We start from the raw sequence: 25,941 nt of genomic DNA on the forward strand, positions 1-25,941 counted from the left end.
AATGCTGGTGTTGCTATTGTCCTACCCTGGAGAAAATCACTTCCTACACCCGTTCCCACCGCCCCAAGGGACATAACAAATTATGCTTTGGTTGGGGCAACCAGGTGGGAGCAAGGTCTGCAGGAGGGATATGGAATCAGGGTGACTCCCAGGGAAAAGGATCACTCTCGGGTGATAACGAAGGAACACCTGGTAAGAGGTCCAAGTATATGCTCGCTCCTGACTTCCGCGCCACCTGTGGATGACTTGCAGCAGAGAGGGGATCTAGATGAACTACCAGAGAGGCAGGAGCTGGTGCCATGTGCACTGCTGGAGTAGGGTCTGCAGAGTTGGATTCTAGTCTGCGGCTCTCTCCTCACAGGACCTTGGGGGAATTGTGACACTTCTCCATGTATTATCTGATCTGTAAAATGGGAAAAATAAAACTGATTTTATTTTGCCTGAAGAGAGAGTGAATGTAATGTGAAAATCTTCCAGAAGCCACAGGGTTATGAAAAGGCTGAATTACATAGTACACTTTTGTTTGCTTCTGGAGGTGTTGGGAAGGCATCCAGGGCTCTTTGCATGCTAGTCAGGAGTTCTACCAGGGCTGCAACCCCAAGCCCTAGCTTGACAGTCTAATCCTACTGTCAGAAAAAGAGAGGCCATGAGAACAGCAGCTCTTCCCCCTGTCCTGAGGCCTCACAGTGGCATGTGGGAGCTGGTCCTTGGGGAGATGGAGTGGTTGCTGGCTGAACATCCCAAGGGGTAGACCCCACTCCAGGCCACTCCCATCAGCTCAGCTCCGGGAGGCTAGCTCTGCGACGACCTCACACACCCTGACAGCTTCAGCTTCCTGGCCTCTCCAGGCTGCTTTCCTCCCAGGGACAATCTGGGTGTGGGGCAGGGGTGGCGTAGCCAGGAAGGGTCCACCACAAGGGCCGAAAAAGCTGCTTTGTATCCCGCAGATCGACGACAAACAACTTGGGGGTTATTTGTCTGAGCTTCGCCCGGTGACGATTGTGTTCGTGAACCTGATGTTTAAAGAGCAAGACAAAGCAGAGGTCATAGGCACGGCCATCCAGGATGCCTGTGTGCACATCACTTCTGTCCTGAAGGTCTTCCGAGGTCAGATCAATAAAGTCTTCATGTTCGACAAGGTAAACATGAGCTAAGGGGTGGGACCTGCCAGCAGTTGAGGTCAGTGTCCACGGCCAAGCTTGTTGGCCCGTGGAGGGGACTGACAGGTGGAAATCTGACCTAGAGGTGTCAGTCTCTATGCGTGGCACCCACTGGGTGCCAGGCACTGCCCCGGTACTTTGCACACATGCACTCCTTTCCTTCTCACGACTGCTCCAAGCAATAGGTGCTGCTGTCGTTGTCCCCATTCTGGAGGCCTGGATCCTGAGACAAGTGGGGACAGGGCTCAGACCTGGGCGGCCTGCCTTCCTGGTCTGCTCCCCAGGCTCAGCTCCCTCTCTCTGCTCCTACGGCTCCAGCCCACTGTGTAAGGCGATTCCCAGGGATTTAGGGCCGAGCCTAGGAAGTGCATGCCCAGGAGCTGGTTCCTGTGGCGCCTGCCACATCAGGGGCTGCCTGCCACATCAGAGCCCGCCTGCCACATCAGGGGCCCCACCTGCCACATCAGGGGCCCCGCCTGCCACATCAGGGGCCCCACCTGCCACATCAGGGGCCCCGCCTGCCACATCAGGGGCCCCACCTGCCACATCAGGGCCGCCTGCCACATCGGCATTTTCATCTGTGGCTCATCTCTGCCTCTCAAGTGCCTGTTCACTGTTCTCAGTCCGGGTCTTAGTTCTGTTCTGTGAGGGACGAGTGACCTGAGAAGTGGTGGTGAGAACTGACTCCCTGTCTCTTAAGAGCAGGGCACGTGATCTGCTTGCTCCTCCAGCAGGCATTCAGTGGGCATTTCACAGAGGCTGCAGCCACTGAGTGCCCTCTGCCAGCTCAGCTGGGCGGGGCCATGGACTGTGAGAACTGCAGGAATTCCAAGGAGTGCTCACTTCCAGCCTGAGCCCTGGGTGCCCACTTCACCGTCCGTCCCTTCAGGAGGGTCCCAAGAGCACAGGGTCTCAGAGAACAGTCTGTGAAGTCTCTCAGGCAAGGCTCCCAGGGTACTGTGTGACCCCAGCGAGTCACTGAGCATCTCTGAGCCTTGGCTCATTACCTACCGCTCCTCTTTTGTTTGTTTATTGATTGATTGATTGAGAAGGGTCTGGCCGTGCTGCCCAGCAGGATGGTCTCCTCCTGAGACATGCAGAGTGCAGAATTCCTAATTGCCAACCTGGCGCCTTCTGCTCTGTGCTCTCTGACTAACTTAGAACCCGTAAGACATGGGCTACAGGAGAGCAGACAGGAGGGGGTGCCCAAAGGAACGGGCACTAGAGGAAGTCCCACTCAGAGACTGGAAGTGGCTCCAGGGCTGGGAGTCCAGTGCCACTGGCCTCGCTGACTCTCCTGCAGGGCTGCTCCTTCCTCTGCGTCTTTGGCTTCCCGGGGGAGAAGGCCCCTGACGAGTTCTCCCACGCCTTGGAGAGTGCTGTGAATATCTTCGACTTCTGCTCTCAGGTCCACAAGATCCAGTGAGTGTTGACCCTGACCCCACCCGGGGGCCCCTGACCCTTTGAAAATATATGGGGGTGCTGGGAATACAGCCCATTTGGTGGAGTGCTGTCCCGCCTGCACAAGGCCCCGGGTTCAATCCCCAGCACCACACACAAAAAAGATATGGGGGTGGGGCCCAGGACAGAGAAGGAGGAGGAAAAGAATTAAGGGCCCAGTTCTGGGCCTCGTCCCTCCCGCTCCTCTCCAGGCCCCGTGCAGTTGCCCTACGCGGATCCCGCCTGGGAGAACCACCGCTGGGTCCCCCTTCACCATCCCCCCTCCCAGGCCTCTTCGCTCCTGTCATTCTGCAAGTGCTCATTATCTATCCCTCCCCCACCACGCCAGCACCGTGTCCATCGGCGTTGCCAGTGGGATCGTCTTCTGTGGCATCGTGGGGCACACCGTGAGGCACGAGTACACGGGTGAGCCCCAGCAGCCCGAGCACCCGCCCTGGGCGGAGCAGCAGGGAGCCCAGCAGGAGCACTGTCACTGAGAGCTCTGTGCGGGGCAAGGCGCTGGAGGGAGGAGCCGGAGGCCCTACCCATGGAGTGGCGCTTTTGTAATAATGCCCTCGCTCTTGGAATAGGTCAGGACCCCTTCTTAAAATGATGACTATTGGCATTTCTGAAAATAACACGACCTTCACGGAAGAGTAGGGACGAGTAGCTGAGATCCCTACTCCCCTTCCTCCCGCGAGGTTCAGCAATAAGGCATCTAAAATACTGGACACCCCCCGAGCTCCCCAGACACTTACGTCCAAGTGACACCATAAGATTTCCTTCAAAGTAGTCCTCGGTGGGCAGTGGACAGGCGAGGGTGGGGCAGGGTGGGCCGCGGGCATTGTTGATCTGGGCTTGGATGCGAGGTGAAGCTCCCCACAACAGATTTTGTCAAAGGGCAGACTAGTTCAGAGATCATTCAGGACCGGGCAAGGCTTCATTCTGTAAAACAGAGTGGCTTCCTGAAGGGCAGAGCAGGCGGGAGACAGCAGACACAGAACAAAAAGCAGATTGGGCCCTGGGTGGTGTCCTGGGAAGGCAGGACGGGGGACGATGGGGAAGGGCCTGACTGGTCAGCTTCAGGTCAGCTCTGGCCTAAGGGCGAAGGTGGGGAGCTTCAGCGGCCTGCCCCTGGGGCTGGCCCACTGGGGAACCAGCGTTTCCTGCTCCTGATTTTCCCTCAAGTCCAGATCGCAGCTTGGTGGGAGTACACGGAGCTTTAGCATGGGGGAGTCTGTTTTGAGTTTTACTCTGGTTTCTGGGGGCCCAGTGCAAGAGCTTAGTCCAAAACAATGGCGTCCTATAACTTTCATTTAACAAGGTTTATAAAAGGATGACCTGGCTGGGGTGTAACTCGGTAGTACTGAGTTTGCCTGGCATGTGTGAGGCCTGTCTTTGGTCCCCAGCACCAGAGAAAACAAAACAAAAAAAAAAAGAAAAAAGAAAGAAAGGAATGTTTATGTTAAAATGAAATATCTAATGCTCATTTAGTAGTAATATTAAATAAGTGCTTACAAGCAGCCAGGCACCACCCAAAGATGTGAGCATATATTACTCTCTTTTTTTTTTTTTTTTTTTTGGTGCTGGGGATCAAATCCAGGGCCTTGCTTGTGGCAGGCAAGAGCCCTACCACTGGGCTGCGGCCCCGTCCCTGACTCATTAATCTCCACAAACCACCCTCTGAGATAGTAATAGTGGTGGACAGGAAGCTGAAGCCCAAGTACCTGTGCGTGGTAGTTAGACGCACTGCAGGGCGTCCCCGCTCAAGGTGTCCCTCTGCCCGTCCTCCACGCACCCCGCTTCCCGCCCCGTTGACTTCAGCAGCCACCGACTCAGGTCCACACGGTGCACACTTGGTCTGTGCCTGGTTTAGTTCAGTCCCATTGCGTGCTCTTCCCACGGTGGCAGAGGTCAGCTAGAGCCCATGGGGGAGCTGTCAGGCCTGGCCACCCGGCTTGCAGAGCCTCCCCGTGTCCCTGGTCCTCCCACCCCAAGCAGTGACCTCTGGGCCTCCCAAGTGAGGAAGACGCTTCGCTGCTGGCTAAGTGAGTTCCATGTGGGCCATGAGTTTGTAGCTGTTGACTGACTGGATACTAGAAGGCCAAATGCTTGTGTCACTCATGAGTGGCAAGGGAGGTGACAGGTGAATGCCCTTGGGATGACCCTCAAATGACATTCAGTTCAAGGGCTGTTTTTTTTTTTTTTTAACCCTGCTCTTTGACTCTCTCCTTCCTGTTGTAGTCATTGGTCAAAAAGTCAACATAGCCGCCAGGATGATGATGTACTACCCAGGAATCGTGACCTGTGACTCTGTCACCTACAACGGCAGCAACCTACCAGCCTACTTTTTTAAAGAGCTTCCAAAGAAAGCCATGAAAGGTGTTGGCGATTCTGGGCCAGTCTATCAGTGCTTGGGCCTGAATGAGAAAGTGTGAGTGTGGGTGGCCTCTCCCAGGTCCCTGTTGGATGTCTGGCCTGCCCAGGCCCTGCTTCCAGAGCAGACGCAGCAGACATTCATTGAGCATGTGCAGGACTGTGGGACTCCATCACCAAGTGGAGCTCCTCTCCCCTCCTGCGGCCCAGGGTCCCTGGACTCAGGGACAGACTCTTGCTGGAGATGGAAAGGGAGACTCCTGGGGACTAGAGCCAGACGCTCGGGCCCTCATCTTGCCCATCTTAAATCTGCCCTCTTTTCTCTCCTTCAGCATGTTTGGGATGGCATACCTCATCTGCAACAGAAATGAGGGCTACCCTTTGCTGGGTAGGTAGTAAGACTTGACTTGAAAAAAACCTGTTTTTTTTTTTGCAGTGCTGGGGACGAAGCCAAGGCCTTGTGCATGCTAGACAAGCACTCCATCACTGACTGACACCCAGCCCGAAACCACAGGACATCCAGAATAGTGCATCCATCAGAGCCTGCAGCTTATTATCACAAAATGAGAATAGAACCATACTCCAAGCCAAGAAAGAGACAAGTAGCAATACTCCAGGAACACTCACATATGCTCTCCCACTTCCTTCCCCACGGAATTCTAACACCCAGGATTACTTACACCTATTTAAAAATGTTACATAAGCCAGTGTGTTGGCGTGTGCCTGGGCTCCCAGTTTCTTGGGAGGCTGAGGCAAGAGGATGGGAGGATGGCTTGAGTCCAGGTGTGCAGGGCCAGCCTGGACAACACAGCAAGAACCTGTGTCTTTTAAAACATATATAAAAATAAATAAATAAAGCATTATAAATATATAGATAGATAGATATAGATATAGTTATAGATAGATGAGCCAGATGTGGTTTTTATCTATAATCCCAGCAATTAGGGAGGCTGAGGCAGGAGGATTACAAGTTTGAGGCCAGTCTTGGCAAGTTAGTGAGGTCCTTAGCAACTTAAAGAGACCCTGTCTCAAAATAAAAAAGCTAGGAATGATCTCAGTGGTAGAGCACCTCTCGGTTCCATCCTCAGAACCACACACACACACACAGCCATACGGTGTGCAGAGTGGTTCTTGCTAATCTATATCCAGATACTTACATTAACAAGTAAAGCACACAGCTGCTTTTCCTAAAATGTCTACACTTGGATTAATGGTCCTGGTTTTCCACAGACATTAGATAATATCTGAGTCTTTATCCATGAATTACAGATGGGTCCTCCACAATCTTTTGTCCCACAAAGAAGTGATAGTTGGCCCTTAGTCCCCAAGTATTTCTTCTGTCTTGATTGGTGCTGGGGACTGAATCCAGGGGCACTTACCCGCTGAGCCACATCTCCAGGCTGTTTTTTTTTTTAAGAGAGAATTTTAATATTTATTTTTTAGTTTTCGGCAGACACAACATCTCTGTTTGTGTGTGGTGTTGAGGATCGAACCCGGGCCGCACGCATGCCAGGCGAGCGCGCTACCGCTGGAGCCACATCCCCAGCCCCATCTCCAGGCTTTTAAATTTTTTATTTAGAGACAGGGTCTGGCTACGTTGCTTAGGACCTCACGAACATCGTCCTGCGTTAGCCTCCCAAGCTGCTGGGATTACAGGTGCTCCCCGGCACCCATCTTGTCCCCCAGTCTCTTGACAGAAATGCTCCATGTTTTGAAATCATGGTCCTTTTGCCTCTCTCCTATCACCCAAGTTTCAAGGGCTGTGAGCTGAGCTTCTGATTTGAGCTTGTATTTAAAAACACAAGAAAAATAACAGTGACAGGGTTGGAACCCAAGGTGATTTTTATTTTGCTCTTTTTTCCTTCTCCTGAGTTTCCCATATTTTCCACAGTGAGCAAGTGTTAGTTTTATAATCAGGAAAAAAAAATTTACTTTTAAAAATAATTTAGGTTGCCCTTATGGTAATAATAATGTATATGATTTCTGGAGGTGAATTGGATTTTCTTAACCCTAATAACGCTTCTTAGCAGCCCCGAGACGATGTGGTTTGCATTTATGAGGGAAGATTTCCTTCATCACAGAATTGGAAATAAAAATGTTTTCTCTATATTTGTTCAGTATTAGAGCTCTAATCTCAATAAATCTATAGTTTACTACTAGTATGATGTAGAAAGAAAAAGCAAGCTTTAGTATTAATAGACTTGGTTTAATTCCATTTAGTATGAGCAAATTAAATGGAATTATAATGAGTTTAAAATAATACTTTTACTGGGGGGCTGGCTTGTAGCTCAGTTCCAAAGCTCTTGCCTAGCGTGCAAGAGGCTCTGGGGTTCCATCCCCAGCACAGGAAAAAAAAAATCAACTTTCTTTTACAACTGTGGTACTAAAATACAACTGCAAAATCACCTTGTTAACTGGAAAATTCTGGAGAAAGATTTTAAAAAGTTTTCAGGGCCTCAGAAAAGTCTGAACCATGCCATGTAAATTCCTAGGATAGTCTTGGAGCGGGGTGTCCCTCTGTGCTTTTTTAAATATCTGGACTTCTTTGTGTTGCTGATTTTGCTCCTCTTTTTTAAAAAAAAATAAATAAAAACAATAGGGCGTGATAAAGAGATCAGATACTTTATGCGTACCATGAAGGAATTCCTGATGTCTAACTGCAGCCGAATCCTAATGTTCGAAGGATTATTTGGATATGGAAAAAGCCAGATACTTATGGAAATTGAGTACCTGGCTCAAGGTGAGAACCACAGGTGAGTCCTGGGAATTCTCTCTCCTTGCCAGAGGTCCTGCCCCCTTAGAGAGCAGCTCCATTTACTTGGCATTTCAATAGTTTTGGGGAGATATGACCCTGCACCAAATAGATGATGATGAATATTTTGGGGTGATATGACCCTGTGCCAAATTTGATGATGAATTAACAAGATTAATTCTTTTTGTTTTGGTGGTGCTGAGAATTTTACCCAGGGCTTCATGCATGCTAGGGAAGTGCTCTACCACCCAGCCACATCCCCAGCCCTGATAAATATTTTGAACTAAGGAAAAGAGAAACTTTCTGGTCTGGTTGCTGGAAATCCTGATTTGAAGCCAGGTGGGGCTTGGGTATTTTAAACTTCCTAAATAATCCCAACATGCCCACAGGTTGAGAACCACTAGCATAGACATTGTGATCAGGGCTAGATTTCGCCAGCAGAACACACACAAGTTTGTCACCCTGTGAGTGGAACAGTGACCGTCCTGGGGACTTGCTCTGGAAGGCGGAGCTAATATAATATCTTACACTGTTCCTCTATCTTCATGTGTGGGGTGTGGAAGGCCCCTTCTGGGACAGTCTGCCTGGCCCCTTGCAGAAGTGACAGTAATGATGACCACAAGGATGACTATGGTGTCCCTCTAAGGGGTGAAGGGGAAACTACTTGCTGACCCCTGTATTTCTATCACTCCTCAATGTCAAAACCCTGCCCGCTGCCAGGGCTGATCCACAGCAGGGGGGAGGCGTTCCTTCACGTAGGCACTTACCAGGTCCCACAGGGTCCGGGACCATTGAGGGCTGTGCAGGTCACCAGAGAACCACAGACGGGGTGGCTTGACAACAGGGAAGCCGGTCTCACAGTTCTGGGGGCCCAGCCAAGGGTCCAGGCAGAGCTGAGCTGCTCCCTCCCGGGTCGAGGAAGAAGAGCTCTCCCAGGCCTTTCTCCTGGCTTCTGGCAGCTGGCCGGCCCCGTCGGATGCTGTTTGGCTTGTGGAAGCGTCACCCAGACATCTGCCTTGGTTTGCACGTGGCAGCCTCCCCTGTAGTCTCTGGGTCCAAATCTCCCCTTTTCATAAGGACACCAGACAAGGGGGTTCGGGGACCCAGCCATCTCTAATAAGGTCTCATCTTAACTCATCCCTCTCTAACCATCCTGTCCTCAAATGAGAGATCCCTGGGGCCATGACTTCAGCGCAAGGACTTGGGGGGATGGATCAATGATCCCGAGCAATACCTGATCGCTGCCCTCAGGGAGAAGGGAATGTGACCCAGCCTTGGGCAGCAAGGAGGGTCTCCAGGAGCAGCCTGAGAGGCTAACAGATGAACAGCCATGAGGGGCCACGTGGGGCCACCAGCAACTCCAGGGACACTCCAGGATGCACGGATGACCTCAGCAAAGGTGGCGAGGATGCATCCACTTGCTGGCAGTGAAGGAAGGTCACTAGGCAGAGAGCAGGGCTGACGGTGAGACCTCGGGAAGTCTCATGTCACAGAAGGGAGCGTGGACGCAGGCCCTTAGGCAGTGGGAACCATGAACAGCTCCGGGTAGGCGTGATCCGGTGGGGTGGGCCGCCCCTCCCAGGACGGGGCTCAGGCCAGGGCCCTGTGCCGAGGTAAGCTCCTCCACGGAGCAACACCTTCAGCCCAGTGGGCAACCAGCCAGCTCCCTCAGGCTCCTGTGGGGCGCCGCCGTCAGATCCATGGGGCAGGGGCAGGGACAGCCGGGCCAGGTGATGGGAGCTGGGTGCACAGGGTGCACAGGGAAGGGGAACGTCGGCAGCAGAAAGCAGCAGCTGCCACGGAGCTTGGAGAGTCTGTCCTCGCGGCTGAACCAGAGGAGTCAGAGCTCCTCTTCACTTCGGTATTTCTGAAAACTGTAAGCCAAACTCTCTTCTGACTCTTGGTTTCTCATGAACAGAACCATTGCTATCGCGTTGACTAAGATCAGCTTCCATCAGAACTTTTACACCATCCAGATACTCATGGCCAACGTGCTGGGTCTGGACACTTGCAGACACTACAAGGAGCGGCAGAGCAACCTTCAAAGCAGAGTCAGGAGGCTGCTGGACGAGAAGTTCCACTGTCTCCTCAACGACATCTTCCACGTCCAGGTACCCGCTAGGACTGGGCTCTGCAGGGAAGGGCCACAGGGCAAGCACAGCCACTCCTTGAGGCTTCGTGATTGACATCTCCTTGGCTTTATTACCCTTGTCTCACTAGAGCACCAGGTGGTGAGGAAGTAGCTCCCAATCCTTCCTGAAAATCCACCATGTTCTTTTCTTAACAGTACCAAGGTCCTAAGGGTTGAAGCCAGGGCTTTGCACATACTATGTATGCACACCTCTACCTCGAGCCACATCCCAGCCCCTACATCCACATTCAGAAGACTTTCTGGAGGTATCTGGAAATACCACACTCAAGAAGTCCCAAACGGCCCCCGGTTTTGTTGGTTTGTTTGTGTGTGGTACTGGAACTTGAACCCAGGGGTGCTCTGCCACAAAGCTACCTCACTGGCCCCTTTAAAAATTTCTACATTTTATTTTGAGACAGGGTCTCACCAAGTTGCCCAGGTTGGCCTTGAACTTCTGATCCTCCTGCCTCAGCCTCCTGAGTGGCTGGGATCACAGGTGTGTGCCAGCGCGCCTGGCTAATGGCCACCTGTTGGTTTCTCTCCAGTAGAGCTGTACAGTCCCAGCCAGCCTGAGCACAGGGTCACTTTCTCCCACAACTGAATGCCCATGCAAACACTGGGTGTGTTCTCTTCTTCCCTTGGCTCAAGGACAGGCCATCAGGACTGAAAAGACATAAGGACATCCAAGGAGGATCTCCCTCGAGGCCCAGGCAGCTCAGTGGCTCTCCCAGGGTCACACAGCTGGAAGTTCCTTCACTGTTTCCTGCACTCAGTGTTCTCATAATTTTTCATACAGTTCCCTATTTCTCGGGAGATTTCCAGGATGAGCACTTTGAGAAAGCAGAAGCAGTTGGAAGCACTGTTCATGAAGATCTTGGAACAGGTAAGAGCACCTGTGTGTCAGCCACTGGCCACCCGCCCAAGGGGCTCTGGCTCCGGGAAACATTTGGAAGTACGTGAAAGCTGGGCCCAAAGGTGCTCCCCTCTCTTCCAGTCTTCCAGCTTTGAGCTCAGAATCAATTCAGAATTTAAACAGACTCAGAGGAGTCCCTCAAGCCCACTCCTGGGGCTCGCCTCTCCTGCCTGCCTGACTTCCTTCCGTTCCATCATCATTATACCCAGGTTTGCCCAAATAAGAGTCCACTGGTCGTAACTGATATGAATTGTAAGTTGTCGAAATTCAGATTCATGCAGAGTTATTGAAAAGACAAAGATTCGGCTTGGTTCTTTCCCTTCACCGTAACAGACCATCAGACAGCACGGATGCGCCGCCTGCCGCACAGCACAAAGCCCTGAAGTCCTGCAGCATTTTTCTTTCTCTTTTGTCACCTTGTCCAGACAGTGAAGGAGGAAAGAATCATTTTCATCATCGATGAGGCCCAGTTTGTGGACGTGGCCTCCTGGACCTTCATGGAGAAGCTCATCCGGACGGTCCCCATCTTTATCATCATGTCCCTGTCGCCCTTTGTGGGCTTTCCCTGTGCGGCAGCCAGTGCCATCATGAAGAACAGGAACACCACCTACATCACCCTGGGGCCCATGCAGCCCAGCGACATCCGCAACAAGGTCTGCCTTGACCTCAACGTGCGCAGCATCCCCAAAGAGCTGGAGACGTAAGTCACGCTTTCCGCCGCCCCCAGGTCATCAGACGCTCCAGGATGTGCCTGCAAATGCCTGTCCAGTGTTTTTCTGGCCCTGCCTTTAGAGGGGCCGCATGCTGTGCCTGGTGGGGCGGTGCTGCTCACCTCTTCCTGTGGCTCCACGCTGCCCCTTCCCACACCCTGCTCAGCGGGTGTTTCCCCTGCATCAAGCTGGACTTGGGTCTACCTGTTGTGGTCTACCCACGATAACAGTCACTAGGAGCACAGTCACAGAAGGTGGTGGGAAAGGCAGGCTGTGGCCTGCGACCCACCATGTCCCCCGTGGCCGGCAGGTGTGTGGTCTGTCTGTGGCAGCTGTCCAGGCTGACTCTCCGAGCTCCTCAGGGTGCCTCCACTGGGGCCTTGAGATGAGCCCCCTAACAGCATGCACTAGTTCTCTCTCTCAGGATGGAACCCAGGGTCTCGAGTACGCCAGCCAAGCACTCTAACCCTGAGCTGCATCCCGGCCCTTTCTATTTCATTTAGAGACGGTCTCGCTAAGCTGCTTCTCCCTGTCCAGTAGCTGGAATTGCAGGCAGGTGCTGACCCACCCAGACGACAGTGTCTCTCCTGGGCTGGCTGCTGACAACCCTCCTGTTCTCTGCTTTTGTTCTTTCTAACGATGTTGCCTTGCTCCTGGAAGGAAGATGGCTTGGACAAGGGGTCATTTAAAATAACTCCAACCCTATCCTGAAACAACAAGAAAAGGGCTGGGGATGCAGCTCAGGTGATAGAGCACCCCAAGGTTCAGTCCCCAGTGCTCAAAACAGAATAACTGCAGTCAGGCATTGGGCTCTCTCTCTCCCCCTCCCTGCTCTCTCTCTCTACATACCTGCATTTTCCTTTTGATCCAGCAATCCCAGTTCTAGGAGACTATCTCAAAGATGTGTTGACACAAATATGAAGTCACCTATGTGCAAAGTTTCTGTCGAACTCTATTTGTATTAATACGAGACTGGAAGCTATCCAATGTCCATCTCCAAGGGGAGCTAAGTTCAACACCCTAGGATGCATGAATCCCGGAGGACTGTAGGGCAGTAAACAGAAGTGAGGGAGACCTGTGATCGGCAGGGAGGAGCAGGATGCATGGTTGGTGCTATGCCTTTATTCAGAAAAGTGGAATAGGGGTGTGTGTGTGTGTGTATGTGTGTGTGTGTACACCCATGCACACTTTTGTTCATATATTTTAGAAAAAGTATTGGAAGGATAAACCAAAAATGCATCCGGTTGTTACCTGTATCTAAGGAAGAGAAGCAAGACTGAGGATGTACCTTTTATTTAGTTTTAACTTTGGGAAGATAAAAATGTTTCATGTAATTTAAAAAGAGAAAGAAAAAGAACCAGATGAGGGCAACCCCTGAAACTCGAGAGCAAAGTGGAGCACATGGAGAATGGGAAGGGGGTCGCCTCGAGTGGCGGCAGGCGCTCTGCAGTGAGAGCCGCCGCCTTGTCTTGCCGGCAGGTGCCTGGTGGAGGGCAGCTGCGGGGTCCCCTACTACTGCGAGGAGCTGCTGAAGAATCTGGACCGCCACCAGGTGCTCGTTTTCCAGCAAATGGAGCCTGAGGAGAAGACCAAGGTGACCTGGAACAACCTGTTCAGTAAGTCTCTCGCGGACTCTTTCTCTTGTTTCAGTACTGGGTTGAGCCCGGGGTGCTCGGCCACTGAGCTACGTCTCCAGCCCCCTGTGCTTTTTGTTTTGAGGCAGGGTCTCACTAAGTTGCCCAGGCCGCCTCAGCTCACCATCTCCCGCCTCGGGCTCCTGAGTTGCCGGCACGACAGGCGTGCACACAACGCCGGGCACTTAGTCATCTTCTGTCACTGTCCTTACGTGCAGAAAGTGTTGAGAATGGGCCTTCCACAGGCTGCTTCCTGCAGGGTCAGAGGGCTTGAGGGGGGCGAAAACCTTGGGTGTGACACCCAAACTGTAAGAGGACAAAGAGGCCAGACCCCTGAACTAGGCCAGCACACACCTGGGTCAGCCAGGAAAGCCGCCAGGGTCAGACCTGAAGAGCTCGGCGGCGCCCGAGGTGAAGTGCTAGCTCAGGAGGCTGCGCACAGGGCCCACGCTGCGGAGCGTGCCACGAGGGATGGCACGACCCAGGCCAGCTGGAAACTCAGGGAAACAATCTCCCTGCCCAGAGGAGGAGGGGCCAGAGAGCGGGCTGAGTATACAGTTCGGAGAGCAGACGGAAGCTCCTTCGCTTTGAGGCTTTTCTGAGAGGTTGTTTCTGAGCTGCCGGATTCTGCAGCTCCCAGTCTGGTAGGTGTGAGGCAGAAGAAACCCAGGAGCTCTCCGCCACGATGTTCCCTGGGTCCCCAGGTCCCCAGCTGGTCTGCTCCCCCTCTTCCTGGGTGTCTTCTTGTGTTTGAGTTGTATGTGGCAGGAGAAGAGGGAGAGAGCTTGCCTCTCTGTCTCCCTGGAAGGGGATCTTTCATTTTTGTGACTTTCAATGAGCGATGGTGATTTGACGGCTTGAACCACTCGGTCACCACTCAGTCTGCAGGGTCAGATTCTTCCTCTGGGGCTGAATTTAGTGGCACATAACAATAAATGCTGTTGAAGATGCAGGGGAACACAGGAGCTCTTACACACTGCTGATGGGAGTGTAAACTGGTACGGCCACTACGGAAATCAGGATAAACATTTCTCAAAAATCTAAAATTAGGACTTCCATACGATCCCGGGTCGTTACCCAAAGGGATTGAGGTCAGCATACTCCAAAGACACCTGCACCCATGTTTATCATGGCACAAATCACAGTAGCCAAGTCGTGGAATCAGACTAGGTGTCTGTCACCGATGGAGAGAATGTGGCAGATACATACACTGGAGTATCACAGAGGACAATCGTCATTTGCAGGAAAATGGATAGGACTGGAGAGCAGCAATCTCTGAGTAAGTCAGTGAGACTTACCAGATAGAAGAACCCGTGTCCTGTGCTCCCTCTGTGTGGAGTGGGGGAAGGGGAGCGGCGAGAGAGTAAGAGGGAGACATTATAGAGAAGAGGAGGGGATGGGGAGAGAGGACGAGAATGATCAAAGTATGAGATGGGCACGCAGGAACACACCGCAGTGAATCCCGGCATCCTGTATGATTAACAAGCACTAATAAAAGTTTAAAAGATTAAATGAGTCAAGTGTTTCCCCCCTTTAAAACTTCTCAGTGTCTTCTGTGAGACCAGGGAGCTTGTGCTTTGGGAACAGTTGAGGAGTTGACCTTTCATCTCTAACCCAAGGACACCCCAGTGGAGCGTCCAGGGAGCCACGTAAGCCACGAGATTCCATGAGAAGCAGGGATCACCGGCACTCAACTCTGACGCTGGCTCCTGATACGGAGGAGGGAATAAATGCATGCGAATGGATCTGGGGACAGACAGACAGAAGGCCTGTTGCTGGGAGGTTCCAGGAACGAGAAGAGCCAGTGGGGAAAAGAGAGGACGAGCTGGAGAAGTCCACAAGGAGCAGGGATGGCGGGCGCCAGCACATCGTGATTGCGCCAAGTGCCCTGAACTGTACCCTTTGAAGATGGTTAGTTGTAGGTTCCATGAATTTCACTTCAGTTAAAAATCTGAAATGAATACACGATCCGAGACTGGATCTCTTTTTGGAAGAAAAAGAGATGTTAAAAGACACTGTGGGGTAGCTGACAAACTGGCAGGTGGACAGAGGATTGCAGGAGCCGGTCCATGTCACCTTTTCCAAAGGCTGTAAGTGTACTGAGTTCTGTAAAGGTGTCGCTGTTCTCAGGAAACACGGAGTGAGGTGTCTGGGAGCAGAGGGCGCGGGCTGTGCAGCATGTGTTCACACCTTCCCGAAGCACCTCTCTGTGCAGGAACCCAGCGCGGAGCAGGTGGCCCTGAGTACAAGGCGCCCAGCGCTCGCTCTCTCCTCCCGTTTACACGACCGAGTCACACCATGAGGCGTCCTGTTAACTTGTTAGCTATGGTCTGTCCGTCCCCACGTGAGGCAGGAGCTTTGTAAACTCCAGAGTCCCCAATCCTGGAAGGGTGCCTTGTGCCCGGAGGCTCCCTGGGTAACCGTGGATGGAGCGATGCAGAGCGCGGCTGCTTTAGCAGTGGGTCCCCGGGGGAGAGTATGAGCAGCCCAGGGCAGCACGCTCGCTGTCCTCTTCGCCTCTCACACCCTCGCACTGCCTCTTCTCGGGTGCTCCCCTTCCTGGGCTTCCCCATCACACCCTCCTCCTGTGCCCCTTCCCTCTCCTGGGCAAACCCTCCCGTGGGGGTCCCGGGCTTCACCCTCACTCTCTGCTTCCCCCCCCCGCCCCCGACGTTTCCATTTATTCATATTTTGCTGGATTTGATGTGCGTGTGTGTGTGTGTGTGTGTGCGTGTGTGTGTGTGTGCGTGTGTGTGTGCGTGTGTGTGTGCGTGTGTGTGTGTGTGTGTGTGTGCGTGTGTGTGTGTGTGTGTGTGTGTGCGCGTGTGATCTCCAGCCCTAATCTCACTTTTAATCCCAGGTGCTATACATTGCCAGGTGTGCGTCGGCTCTCCCAGGGACCCCCTGGTGTAACACTTGTAAACTTAAGGCACTGTCCTTTCTCCACCCCGGTTCCCAGCTGAGTTAATGGAACCGGGCTCAGCATTTGCTTTCTGGTGACTCTACCCCCACTTACCTATTCCTGTCCACCATCACTCTTCTGCTTGCTTTTTTTTTTTTTTTTTTTGCCTTTTTTTGGGGGAGGGGAGGGCACTGGGGATTGAACCCAGGGATACTTTACCACTGAGCCACATCCTCAGCCTTTTTTTTATTCTTCTGTTTTGAAACGGGGGTCTCATTCAGTTGCTGAGAGTCTAGCTAAATTGCTGAGGCTGGCCTCAAGCCTGTGATCCTCCTGCCTCAGCCTCTCAGGTTGCTGGGAATACAAGTGTGCTCCATAGTACCTGGCTTAGTCTTTGCTCTTCAGTTCTTAGTCACTCTTCCTGGTGTTACCACTTGCCTATGTGTCTCGTAGCTCTTAAGCACCTCAAGGGCTGCGCACATGCAGCATTCATGTTTTAGCCCTTGCTGGAGACAATGCATTTAAAGTCCACATGCACACTGAAGAGTCAGATCGTCTGCCACTTGCTGTTTCTGCCACTCACGGGGCCCTCTTTCACGGACTGATGGTCTTGCTGTTGGCGTAGGACTCACCTCTGCAGGAGATGCGGCCTGGGCCTTGCACTGCTGTCTTCCCCTCCCCACCACAGTGTCTCCAATCTGCCAAGTGGGGGGGAACCACGGGGAGGAGCAGGCGGTGCATGTTGGGGTACCCGGAGACCCAGTTACTCGGCAAGGTCACCTTCCAGACCTCCCTGTTTAAATCTCTGGCTGCAGTCACGCCCCAATCAGAGCTGGGTCTCCCTCGCCTGTGCCTGAGCGTGGGACTGCAAGTGTGCATACTAATGTAGGTCACTGTGTGTGCTGGGAGGGATCCTAAGTCCCCGTGAACTCTATTCTTACCAAACTGTGCATACTAGGGAAGACACCGATATCGGTGCCATTTACTGTTCTGGGGTGGGAGTTGTCGGGGGAGAACAAAACCATTTTGAGTAAATTTCAATTTTCATAAATCAGTTTTTTTAAAACAAGCTATCCCAGAATATCTGGTGAGGCGGTGCTCCTCTCTTCCTGCTCTTTCTCACACAAGATCCACCTCAGAGCTTACGGGAAAGCCAGACTTTAAAGACAGGATATTAACTCTTGGCTTCCTTCCCTTCCGATCTCCCCACAGAGAATTTCGTTAAGCCAACAGAGGAATTAAAAGGGTTTTCTCTTAGAAATGAGGAGGGAAGTGAAGAAGTCTGTAACCTGGTCAGTGGTGTCAGGCTGAAAAACCTGTCGCCCCCCGCGTCACTGAAAGGTAAGGGGCATTCCACCTGGTGCCGGCTCTCTCCGGGTTCCGCCTCCACTTCCCCTGGGATCCCCCCTGCCCCAGGAGGGAGGGGCCAGGGCTCTCGGCCTGTCTGTCCTGCGTTGGTCTTGGCCTGTCTGTCCTGCGTTGCTCTTGGCCTGTCTGTCCTGCGTTGCCCTGGCAGGCTGGTTCTTCTACTTCCGATTAGGAGCCTCCCTCCCGTGATGTGTTGCAAGTCTGATTTGGACAGGTTTGTTCAACTGCACAAGAGAATGAGGAACAGCACATTTTCAGTTAAACAGAAACCAAATATGAGAGGGAAAAGTCTAGCATTGAGACACTTCTGCCGTCTACTCTTGTGAGAAAGGAATGACAAGGCACTGGATGTCACAGGGGTATTATTAATTATGCTTGGAAGAAAAATGGCTTTCGAGAAATGTTCTAGTTTGCACTCAGCCCCAACGCATGCCATCCAGAGTGACTTCAGACCTTGGAACTCTGTCTTCAGTTGGTGCCATTTGTGTGTCCTTCTCTACTGCGTCTCCTGCGGTGGGAAGGAGGACTAGCCCGGCTTCTAGTGTGTTTTGGGAACAGTTGAGGAGTTGACCTTTCATCTCTAACCCAAGGACATCCCGGTGGAGCGTCCAGGGAGCGTCCAGGGAGCCACGTAAGCCACGAGATTCCATGAGAAGCAGGGATCACCGGCACTCAACTCTGACGCTGGCTCCTGATACGGAGGAGGGAATAAATGCATGCGAATGGATCTGGGGACAGACAGACAGAAGGCCTGTTGCTGGGAGGTTCCAGGAACGAGAAGAGCCAGTGGGGAGAAAAGGGGACGAGCTGGAGAAGTCCACAAGGAGCAGGGATGGCGGGTGCCAGCCGCGGCCTGCGTGACCCCTGCTGTCTGTACACATCCCTGTCCCACTTTGACCCAAAGTCAGAGCCCTGGAGGCAGCCTCACTCTGCTCCTGTGTGTCTTTAGAGCTGCAGCTGCGTTTTCTCTTTTAAATTTGTCTTAGTTGTAGGTGGACAGATGCCTTTATTCCGTTTATTTATTTTCACGTGGTGCTGAGGATGGAACCCAGGGCCCCACACGTGCGAGGCGAGCCCTCAGGGCTGAGCCCCAGCCCAGCCCTGCAGTGTGTCTTCCTGCACAGGAGCGAGCTGCGAACCAGACTTAGCTTAGCTGGGTGTCTGCAAGAGGAGCTGTAGAGCAGGACAGGGCCTGTCCAGGATGTGGGTAGTCAGGTGGGTAACTAGTGTCCTTCTGTGTGTGGCTTTCCACCTGCAGAAATCTCTCTGGTCCAGCTGGACAGCATGAGCCTCTCCCACCAGATGTTGGTGAGGTGCGCGGCCATCACTGGCCTGACCTTCACCACGGAGCTGCTGTTTGAGGTTCTCCCTTGCTGGAACATGAAGATGATGATCAAGGCCCTGGCCACCCTCGTGGAGCTGAACGTTTTTTACTGCTTCCGGAATGGCAAGGATCTTCGACTGGCCCTGAAGCAAAATGCCACCTCCTTTGAGGTTCACCATCGCTCCTCGTCTCTGAGACCCAGCGAGGAGATGGGTGAGTCGCACCTGAAGTGACCCATATTTCCCCTTGGCCAAAGGCGCATAGACTCACGGGCTGATCTGTGCTGGGTAGCGGGTTTATCTCTTGCCCACTGCCTGGCTGGCAAGCCCTTCCTGTTCCCTCCAGCTCACAGCGAGGAGGAGGAGCTCCGAGAACTGGAGGGCAAGGTGATTGAGTGCCACATCATTCGGTTCTCCCGGCCTATAATGCAGAAGACAGCTTACGAGCTCTGGCTCAAGGACCAGAAGAAGGCCATGCATTTGAAGTGTGCCCGCTTTTTAGAGGAGAATGCCCACAGGTGCGACCACTGCAGAAGTGGCGACTTCATCCCGTATCACCACTTCATGGTGGACATCCGCCTCAACACCTTGGACATGGACACCATTAAGAAGATGACTAAGCCTCGGGGAATCCAAGGTAAACCCCCTTCATTCCTAATGAACCCCAGCTATTCCTGGGAACTCTGGAGACTAAGATCTAGAAGCAGTGAATCTGGACCCCAGGGACTTGGCTTGGGCACAGGGAGGCTGAGACCTCAGCAGCCTGTGGGGAAGGAGAAGGTGGGGACTGTCCACACAGCTCGGTCTAGCAGAACCCGCCTCACTGTGAGATTGACAGGGCCCAGGTTTGGGGATCCGGGTTCTGGCCTGACCAGAGCCTAAACTAAAATGCCTGTATGAGTTCACAGCAATGGCTGGGATCCAAGGGGGCTGGGATGGTCCAACTTGATGCAGCGGGAGCGCGGTTGTGGCTTTGTTGATCTAGTGTGAAAGAATTCCCAGTGGAAAGGAATAGGAGCAGGAGAGAATCCGGCAGGGAGGAGCAGGCAGCGCTCCAGAGAAGTGTGCTTGGTCTTCAGGCAGGGTTTCCAGAGCACAGCAAAGCAAAGGTAGAGAGGCCACACACTTGCAACAGAGCTGGGGAAACAGCAGAGGGCTCAGGGGCGCGAGGGACCAAGGACTCAGTTCCCACAGGCACGACGCCCAGCAGGGTCACAGTAGCAGCACCAAAGCCAGCCGGGAAAGGCCCAGCTCACGGGCCCTGGCGGGAGGGCCCCGGTGCGTATGGCTGGGTCCAGTGGGAAAGCAGGGCTAGACGAAGAGGGTGCTTTATCATGAGGATATCAAACCCCGGGAAGAACTGCAGCAGGTTCAAAATATTCACTCCCATTCATTCTCTATTTTGCATGTATTCTCACTGGATCGAACTTCAAAGTGGGGGGTTATTTTCCCTTTATGGACAATGAAATTGAGGCTCTGGAAGCTTCAGTAATTTAACACAGAAAAAAGTGAGGGATGTTATTTAGTCTCCTCTTCATCTGATGGCTCCCCCTATCCCAGCTTCCTACAGTGAGGGGTTGGGCTTTTAGGGTCATGCTTTACCAGAGATTGCAAGAGGCTCTGCAGAGTCAGATCCATCACTTTTTAAAAAAGAATTCTTTTGTATATATTTTTCTTTGTTGGTGGACTTTTATTTTATTCATTTATTTATATCTGATGCCGAGAATCGTTAATGTTCTGAGCCCCTGGGGCTGGGACACAGAGCAGACTTCAGCAGGAGGACATCAAGGGAACTCGATTGTGGCTGAGCCCAGAGTCCCTCAGTAGCATTTGTTAAAATTCTCCTCAGATGCTATATTTTTCCAAGGCCATCGATGCCTTTTTAATTATTGTTATAAAGGTTGTATTATGTGACGTGATATTGACGTTGACATTTGAACCAAGATACAAAGACACGATGAATGCTGAGGTCCAAGTTGGGGTCAGAGGTGGATCTGCAGAAACTGCCGAGGAAATAGCAGAGTCTGTCGTGGATAAGGAAGAGCGTCTCTGGGGAGAGGTGGGGGTCCTCTGCACCTCAGGCTGGCTGTCTCTCCACCCACCGCCCAGCACAGAATTTGGGCCGCCCGCCCGCCCAGGAAGGCTAAAGCAAGGGACCTGGGCTGCACTGGGATCAAGCTGCCCTCCCAGAGCGTGGAAAACATGTGTAGGGTTTCCCAAAGGTCAGATATAACCCGGCTTGGCGAAGAAGGCAGTCTGGGGAGTCTTGGACACGTGAGAAGACCCCCACAGAGGCCTGGGGCAGGGGGCAGGCAGTGGAGAAGGAGGAGGAAGCATTGCCTGAAGGAAGGAGGACCTCGGGCAGCCCCTGGGGAGATGGGGGAGAGGGCGTGAACCCAGTGACCCCTCCCAAGGTCTTAGTAGAGTGCCGTTTTATTTGGGGGAATAAGATAGGCTGGCAGCTAGCAGATGGGTTCTGAACAGCTGGCCTCCAACAGGTTGGCTCAGAGAAGAGGATTCCAGTTATTTTTGGATCCTGCAATAGACCTTGGCCAGCTAGCCTGTGTCACATGAGGCCACTCTGGGAAGTGCTGCTGGTGATGTTACACTGGAGTGAGGCCAGGGCCTTACCACTATGGTCAGGACCTCCTGCCTGTACAAAAGTCTGTCACCTACACAGACTTCACATAGAGCCTGTGTGAGACTCCCTGCAAGTCTGATCGCAGACGCGGGAGTCCATGACCGTCCTCTGTGCTTTCAGTGGTTCTTCTCAGGGTCTTATATTTTCTACATATTGCTGCCTCGTACTGCTTTTCAAAAAGTCAAATTGTGAAATTTATCTGTCCCCCCCGCCACCTCCTCGCCACCATGGTAGATGAAGGTTTAACTCTTATACAACTTTCCACCATCTCTTTCCCTTTCCTGTGTGTGTGTGGGGGGGGGGGGGGCAGGGGGGTCTGGCTGTGTGGCCCAGGCTGGCCGTGAGCTCCTGGGCCCTAGTGCTCCTCACGCCTCCCCATTAGCTGGGACACAGGTGTGTGCCACAGCCCCGCTGCCCCTCCTAGTATCTCGTCACTAGCACCCCAGATGAATCAGTGAGTGCTTCCATGTCGACTGTAGAGATTTCTTAGTGAATGTGTATTTGTCCTAGAGTTTCTAGGAAAATCTCTGAGGCAGTGTCTTCCTCTAGGACATCCTGCTTTGGCCTGGGGAGTACCGCAGTCCCTAAACTTCCCACAGGTGGAGTCGGTCCACTGGACCTGCTGGCCAAGGCCTTACCTGGGAGAGACTTAGGAGGCTGATGTGAGTCAGAGTGAGGAGTGGCTCCTTCTCCAAGTCTCCTTTGAGCCTCACATCCTTAAAAATGGTGTTTTCTGTGACTCGATCCATTTCAAGGGTCCACAGCTCCTCCTTCATCCCTCCCCTGGCTCAGCAGAGTCTGCCTCCCCCTTCAGCTTCCAGAAACTCAAGGGCCTTGTTGGACATTTCATTTACTCAACAGATACCACTGCGTCAGGTACATTAGTGAGCAAAGCAGCATTCTTTTGGGAAAAGTGGATGTGAAGAAGAAGTAACCATGATGATAACAAATCTAGGGCTGGGGTTGTGACTCAGAGGTAGAACGCTTGCCCAGCATGCATGAGGTACTGGGTTCGATCCTCAGCACCACATAAATGTAAAATAAACATACTGTGTCCATCTAAAACTAAAAAAAAAATAAATATTAAAAAATAACAATAATAACAAATCCCACAGACGGCAATGGAACTTTGGGCAAGGGGATTAGGAAGAGAAGGTCATTAGGGTAGCCCTCAGGAGACTCATGTAGAGACAGAGCAGGGTTTTGTCGTGTGGATGGCTAGGATATAGTGTGCCAGGCAGAGGGGACAGCCAGCACAAGGTCCTTGTCAGGAATGTGGCCCCTCCCGTTCTCCACCTGAAGAGTGTACACCTTTAAAAAACATTTTATTCTCATTTAATGGGGTAGATGTCCTGGGGCTCGGGCTGGGGAGGACCCAGAGGCAGAGTGCTTAGCCTGCTCAGTCCTTCATTCACTCTGAGCACTAGAAACAGTGTCTTGGCCTGGAGGAGCAGGAGGTACAAGGAGGAGACAGTCTGACCCTTCAACCTGAAGTCTTATTCCAGGCCTTTGAAACTATGGGGTGAGCAGGTGGTGTCTTTGGTTTCTTCTTCTCTTCTATGAGCATTTAGTATCTTTTTTCTTTTGATTTTTATAAATAGTCCTTGGAGTAGGAAGCTCAATATAATAACCTTTATAAATGAAGAAAATAGAAAACTATAAGTAATATGATCCACTCAGTGGGTAATAAAGGCAGAGAGGATATCTCGCATACCCTGTTTTCTCTAGCCAATATTCTTTTCTCTGCATCTAATTCTCGCACCATTATGTGTGCATGTGTGTGTGTATATATATATATATATATACACCCCCACCCCTTGCAAAGCATTAAACTGAGGGCCTTGCACATGCTAGACAAGAGCACTACCACTGAGCTCATCCTCAACCCCTACCATTACAATTTGAAACATTTAAAAACAATACATATAATAATATAGGACACTGAAGGAGGAGGAATAGCTTTTCATTTCTATTCATCAGTTTTTTTCAACAAACATTTATTTATGTATCAAATATTTATTGAGCCCCGATTCATGCCAGGTAGTGGTGTCCATATTGGGACCGTAATGGTAAAAATGATGGGATGGTCACATGTCCATTCACAAGTTTGAATTTCAGTGGAGGCCAGAGGACAATAAAAAGATGAATTAATAAAACCGTCCAGGGACCTTGTGGGACCAAGTGAGTTGGGACAAGTTGGAGAGGATTGCTCAGAATTACTGCTGGCTGTGTATTACAGGAGTTCGGCTAGAGGGACTTAAACTTATTATTAAGTTCATTTTGCTCTTATGTAAAATGTTCTTCTCACAAGACACTAGCACATCAGGAACCAAAATAGCTGCTGGAACTGCAGCCATCATGTTCCCATTTAGTGCCAGGAGAAAGAAGGAAGGAGGGAGAGAAGGGGAAGAAGAAAGGGATCCGCCCCCTTTGAGGAATTCTCTAGAAGTGTCCTACCCAATATTTCCTCTATATCCCATCACAGAGTTTGAACCCATGACTGTATTCAGCTGCAAGGGAGGCTGGAAAATGTAACTATTCTGAATAAAATTGAGTTTTGTTAGTAAGGAGGGACGGAGGGAAGGAGATGGAGCTAGAGATCCAGGTCAGGTTGTTAAAGACCCACTCCATCTTCTCTATAGAAACAGCCCGAACAGGACGGGCTCCGCTCCTGTCCAGAGAAAGCCTTGGCAATGCAGGAGGGCAGTGCCAAGGGAAGGAGGGCAGACAGGAAGGATTCAGGTGTGTTCCTGGGTGGGGTCCAGCGGACGTGCTGCTGGGCTGAATGAGGAAGGGTGGGGAGAGCAGGGAATCTAGCCTCTGCCTGGGTTCTTGCCTTGAGGCAATGAACCATGGCAACCAGCAATACTAAATTAGGAAAGATGTGTGTGGGTCTAGGTGTGTGGAGGAGAGAGATTCAAGAGCTCTGTGTGAACATGGTAACTTTGCAATGCCTGTTAGGCATCCAAGTGGCTCTGACCAAGGAGGATTTTGGATGTGTAGGCATGTAGCTAGAGTAGATGGTCAGGGCTTAGGCATATGAATTTGAAAGTCACTGGCACACAGATGGGATTTAAAGTCATGGGCAGATGAAATAAGGGGGAAATCAGGATGGGAAAGGAAGCCCCGTGCCCAGCTGAGCCTTAGCAGCATTTAGATGATGGCTCAGCAGGCTGTGAAGGAGGGTGGGGACCGAGGCAATCTGTGTTGTCAAAACTGGTGAAAAGAGAGAGCAGTAGCTTGTCCTGAATCCTGCTGAAAGGTGTGATCAAATGTGGGCAAATGCACAGCCCTTCCATTCGGCAATGCAGGAGCCACTGGGAACCTCGACCAGAGCAGTTTTATTTCTTCTGTATTTTTTATTGTTGCTCTATAATTATACATAATAGTGGGATTCGTTGTTACATACTCATGCAGATGACAAGATAATGTAATCTGGTCAGTATCACTCCCAGTATCTCCCCTTTCCTTCCCCTCTCCCTCCCTGGTCCCTTTCCTTCCTTCTACTGGCCTCCAAGAGAAGCTTTCCAGGACCAGGGGAGAGAAAGCCCAACGCATTCAGCCTCTACTTCCGAGGACAAGTGGGAGAAGTCCGCAAGGAGAGGGGTCTGCAGGAGGCCTAATGGCACGTGCAGGGCGGGGCGCTTGCTCCGTGGTGGAAGGGAATAAAAAAAAGACAACTCCTGAGATGCTCACAAGGCATTTCTAGAACCGCGGCCTTGGAGCTAGCCGACCCTGTAGTAGCCCTGCCTCTGCCACCAGCAAATCCGGACAGGAGACAGTTCCTCCCTGGCTCTAGGGTTTTTTCCGCTTCCTGAATGGAGTCGGCTGGATTAGACAGTCCTCCTTTGTTTTCTATTATAAGATCATCTCTGCTGACATCTGGTTCAGCAAAAGGCTTTCACTTCAAGATTCTCCAACCTTGACTCAGCATTTTGGGGCATTTCATTTAAATTTTATCTGTATTTTCCCACTTGAAACTGAGTCACTTTGTTCAGGATGGTTAAATTGCTATTTCAATTAGCGCAGGGTAGAGGAGTTAGGGTACCGTTGTCAACTATGACCAATAGGACATCTCAGAGGCTTCCTGAAACGGAGGGATGGTTTACGTCCTGCTCCTGTGATACCCTGGTAAAGCTTAACAAGTGGCCTGGCTGCAGTTAGTCTGGCACTCAGACCGCTCCTGGGTTGCTGTCCCTTAGGTCCTCAGAGTTGGTTGCTTTCCTGTGGAAGGAGAGAGTAGAGCATACACATAACCCCTCTCAGCCCAGAGGTGACATCTTCTGTGTAAGAAGTATTCTCAAGGCTTCTCATGGTGCAGCAGGGCTGGGGGATGTGGCTCCTGGCTGGGCAGCAGCCCTCTGTGGCCAGAAGGGAACCGGAGTCTTTGAGCACCACATAAAAATAAATAAAATAAAGATATTGTGTCTCATCTAGAGACCAGACCCCTCTGCTACAGGGAGCATTACAATTATCCCCACAACTCCTTTGTTTGTTTATTTTCCAGCTAAAGAAGAGATCAACTTAGCTAAATCAGAGGTTCCTAAGAGATCTGAGTTTCTTCCTGAAAATCTCAGGTACAGCTATATAT

General features: G+C 51.7%; 1 protein-coding gene across 1 annotated transcript in view; it reads left to right on the top strand.

Annotated features, from left to right (window-relative positions):
- The window catches only part of Adcy10 (adenylate cyclase 10), a 54,336-nt gene that overhangs the window by 8,968 nt on the left and 19,427 nt on the right, over window positions 1-25,941 (top strand). Inside the window, exons 8-21 of the mRNA XM_027922876.2 lie at window positions 948-1,139; window positions 2,464-2,582; window positions 2,950-3,026; window positions 4,845-5,034; window positions 5,309-5,364; window positions 7,576-7,729; window positions 9,647-9,839; window positions 10,656-10,742; window positions 11,198-11,472; window positions 12,962-13,098; window positions 17,231-17,359; window positions 18,645-18,923; window positions 19,056-19,346; window positions 25,858-25,927. Of these exons, the coding sequence (XP_027778677.2) occupies window positions 948-1,139; window positions 2,464-2,582; window positions 2,950-3,026; window positions 4,845-5,034; window positions 5,309-5,364; window positions 7,576-7,729; window positions 9,647-9,839; window positions 10,656-10,742; window positions 11,198-11,472; window positions 12,962-13,098; window positions 17,231-17,359; window positions 18,645-18,923; window positions 19,056-19,346; window positions 25,858-25,927 (2,249 nt within the window). The remainder of the gene's footprint in view (window positions 1-947; window positions 1,140-2,463; window positions 2,583-2,949; window positions 3,027-4,844; window positions 5,035-5,308; window positions 5,365-7,575; window positions 7,730-9,646; window positions 9,840-10,655; window positions 10,743-11,197; window positions 11,473-12,961; window positions 13,099-17,230; window positions 17,360-18,644; window positions 18,924-19,055; window positions 19,347-25,857; window positions 25,928-25,941) is intronic.

The sequence above is a fragment of the Marmota flaviventris genome, chromosome 12 (assembly GCF_047511675.1).
Source record: "Marmota flaviventris isolate mMarFla1 chromosome 12, mMarFla1.hap1, whole genome shotgun sequence".
NCBI classification, from domain to species: Eukaryota; Metazoa; Chordata; class Mammalia; order Rodentia; family Sciuridae; genus Marmota; species Marmota flaviventris.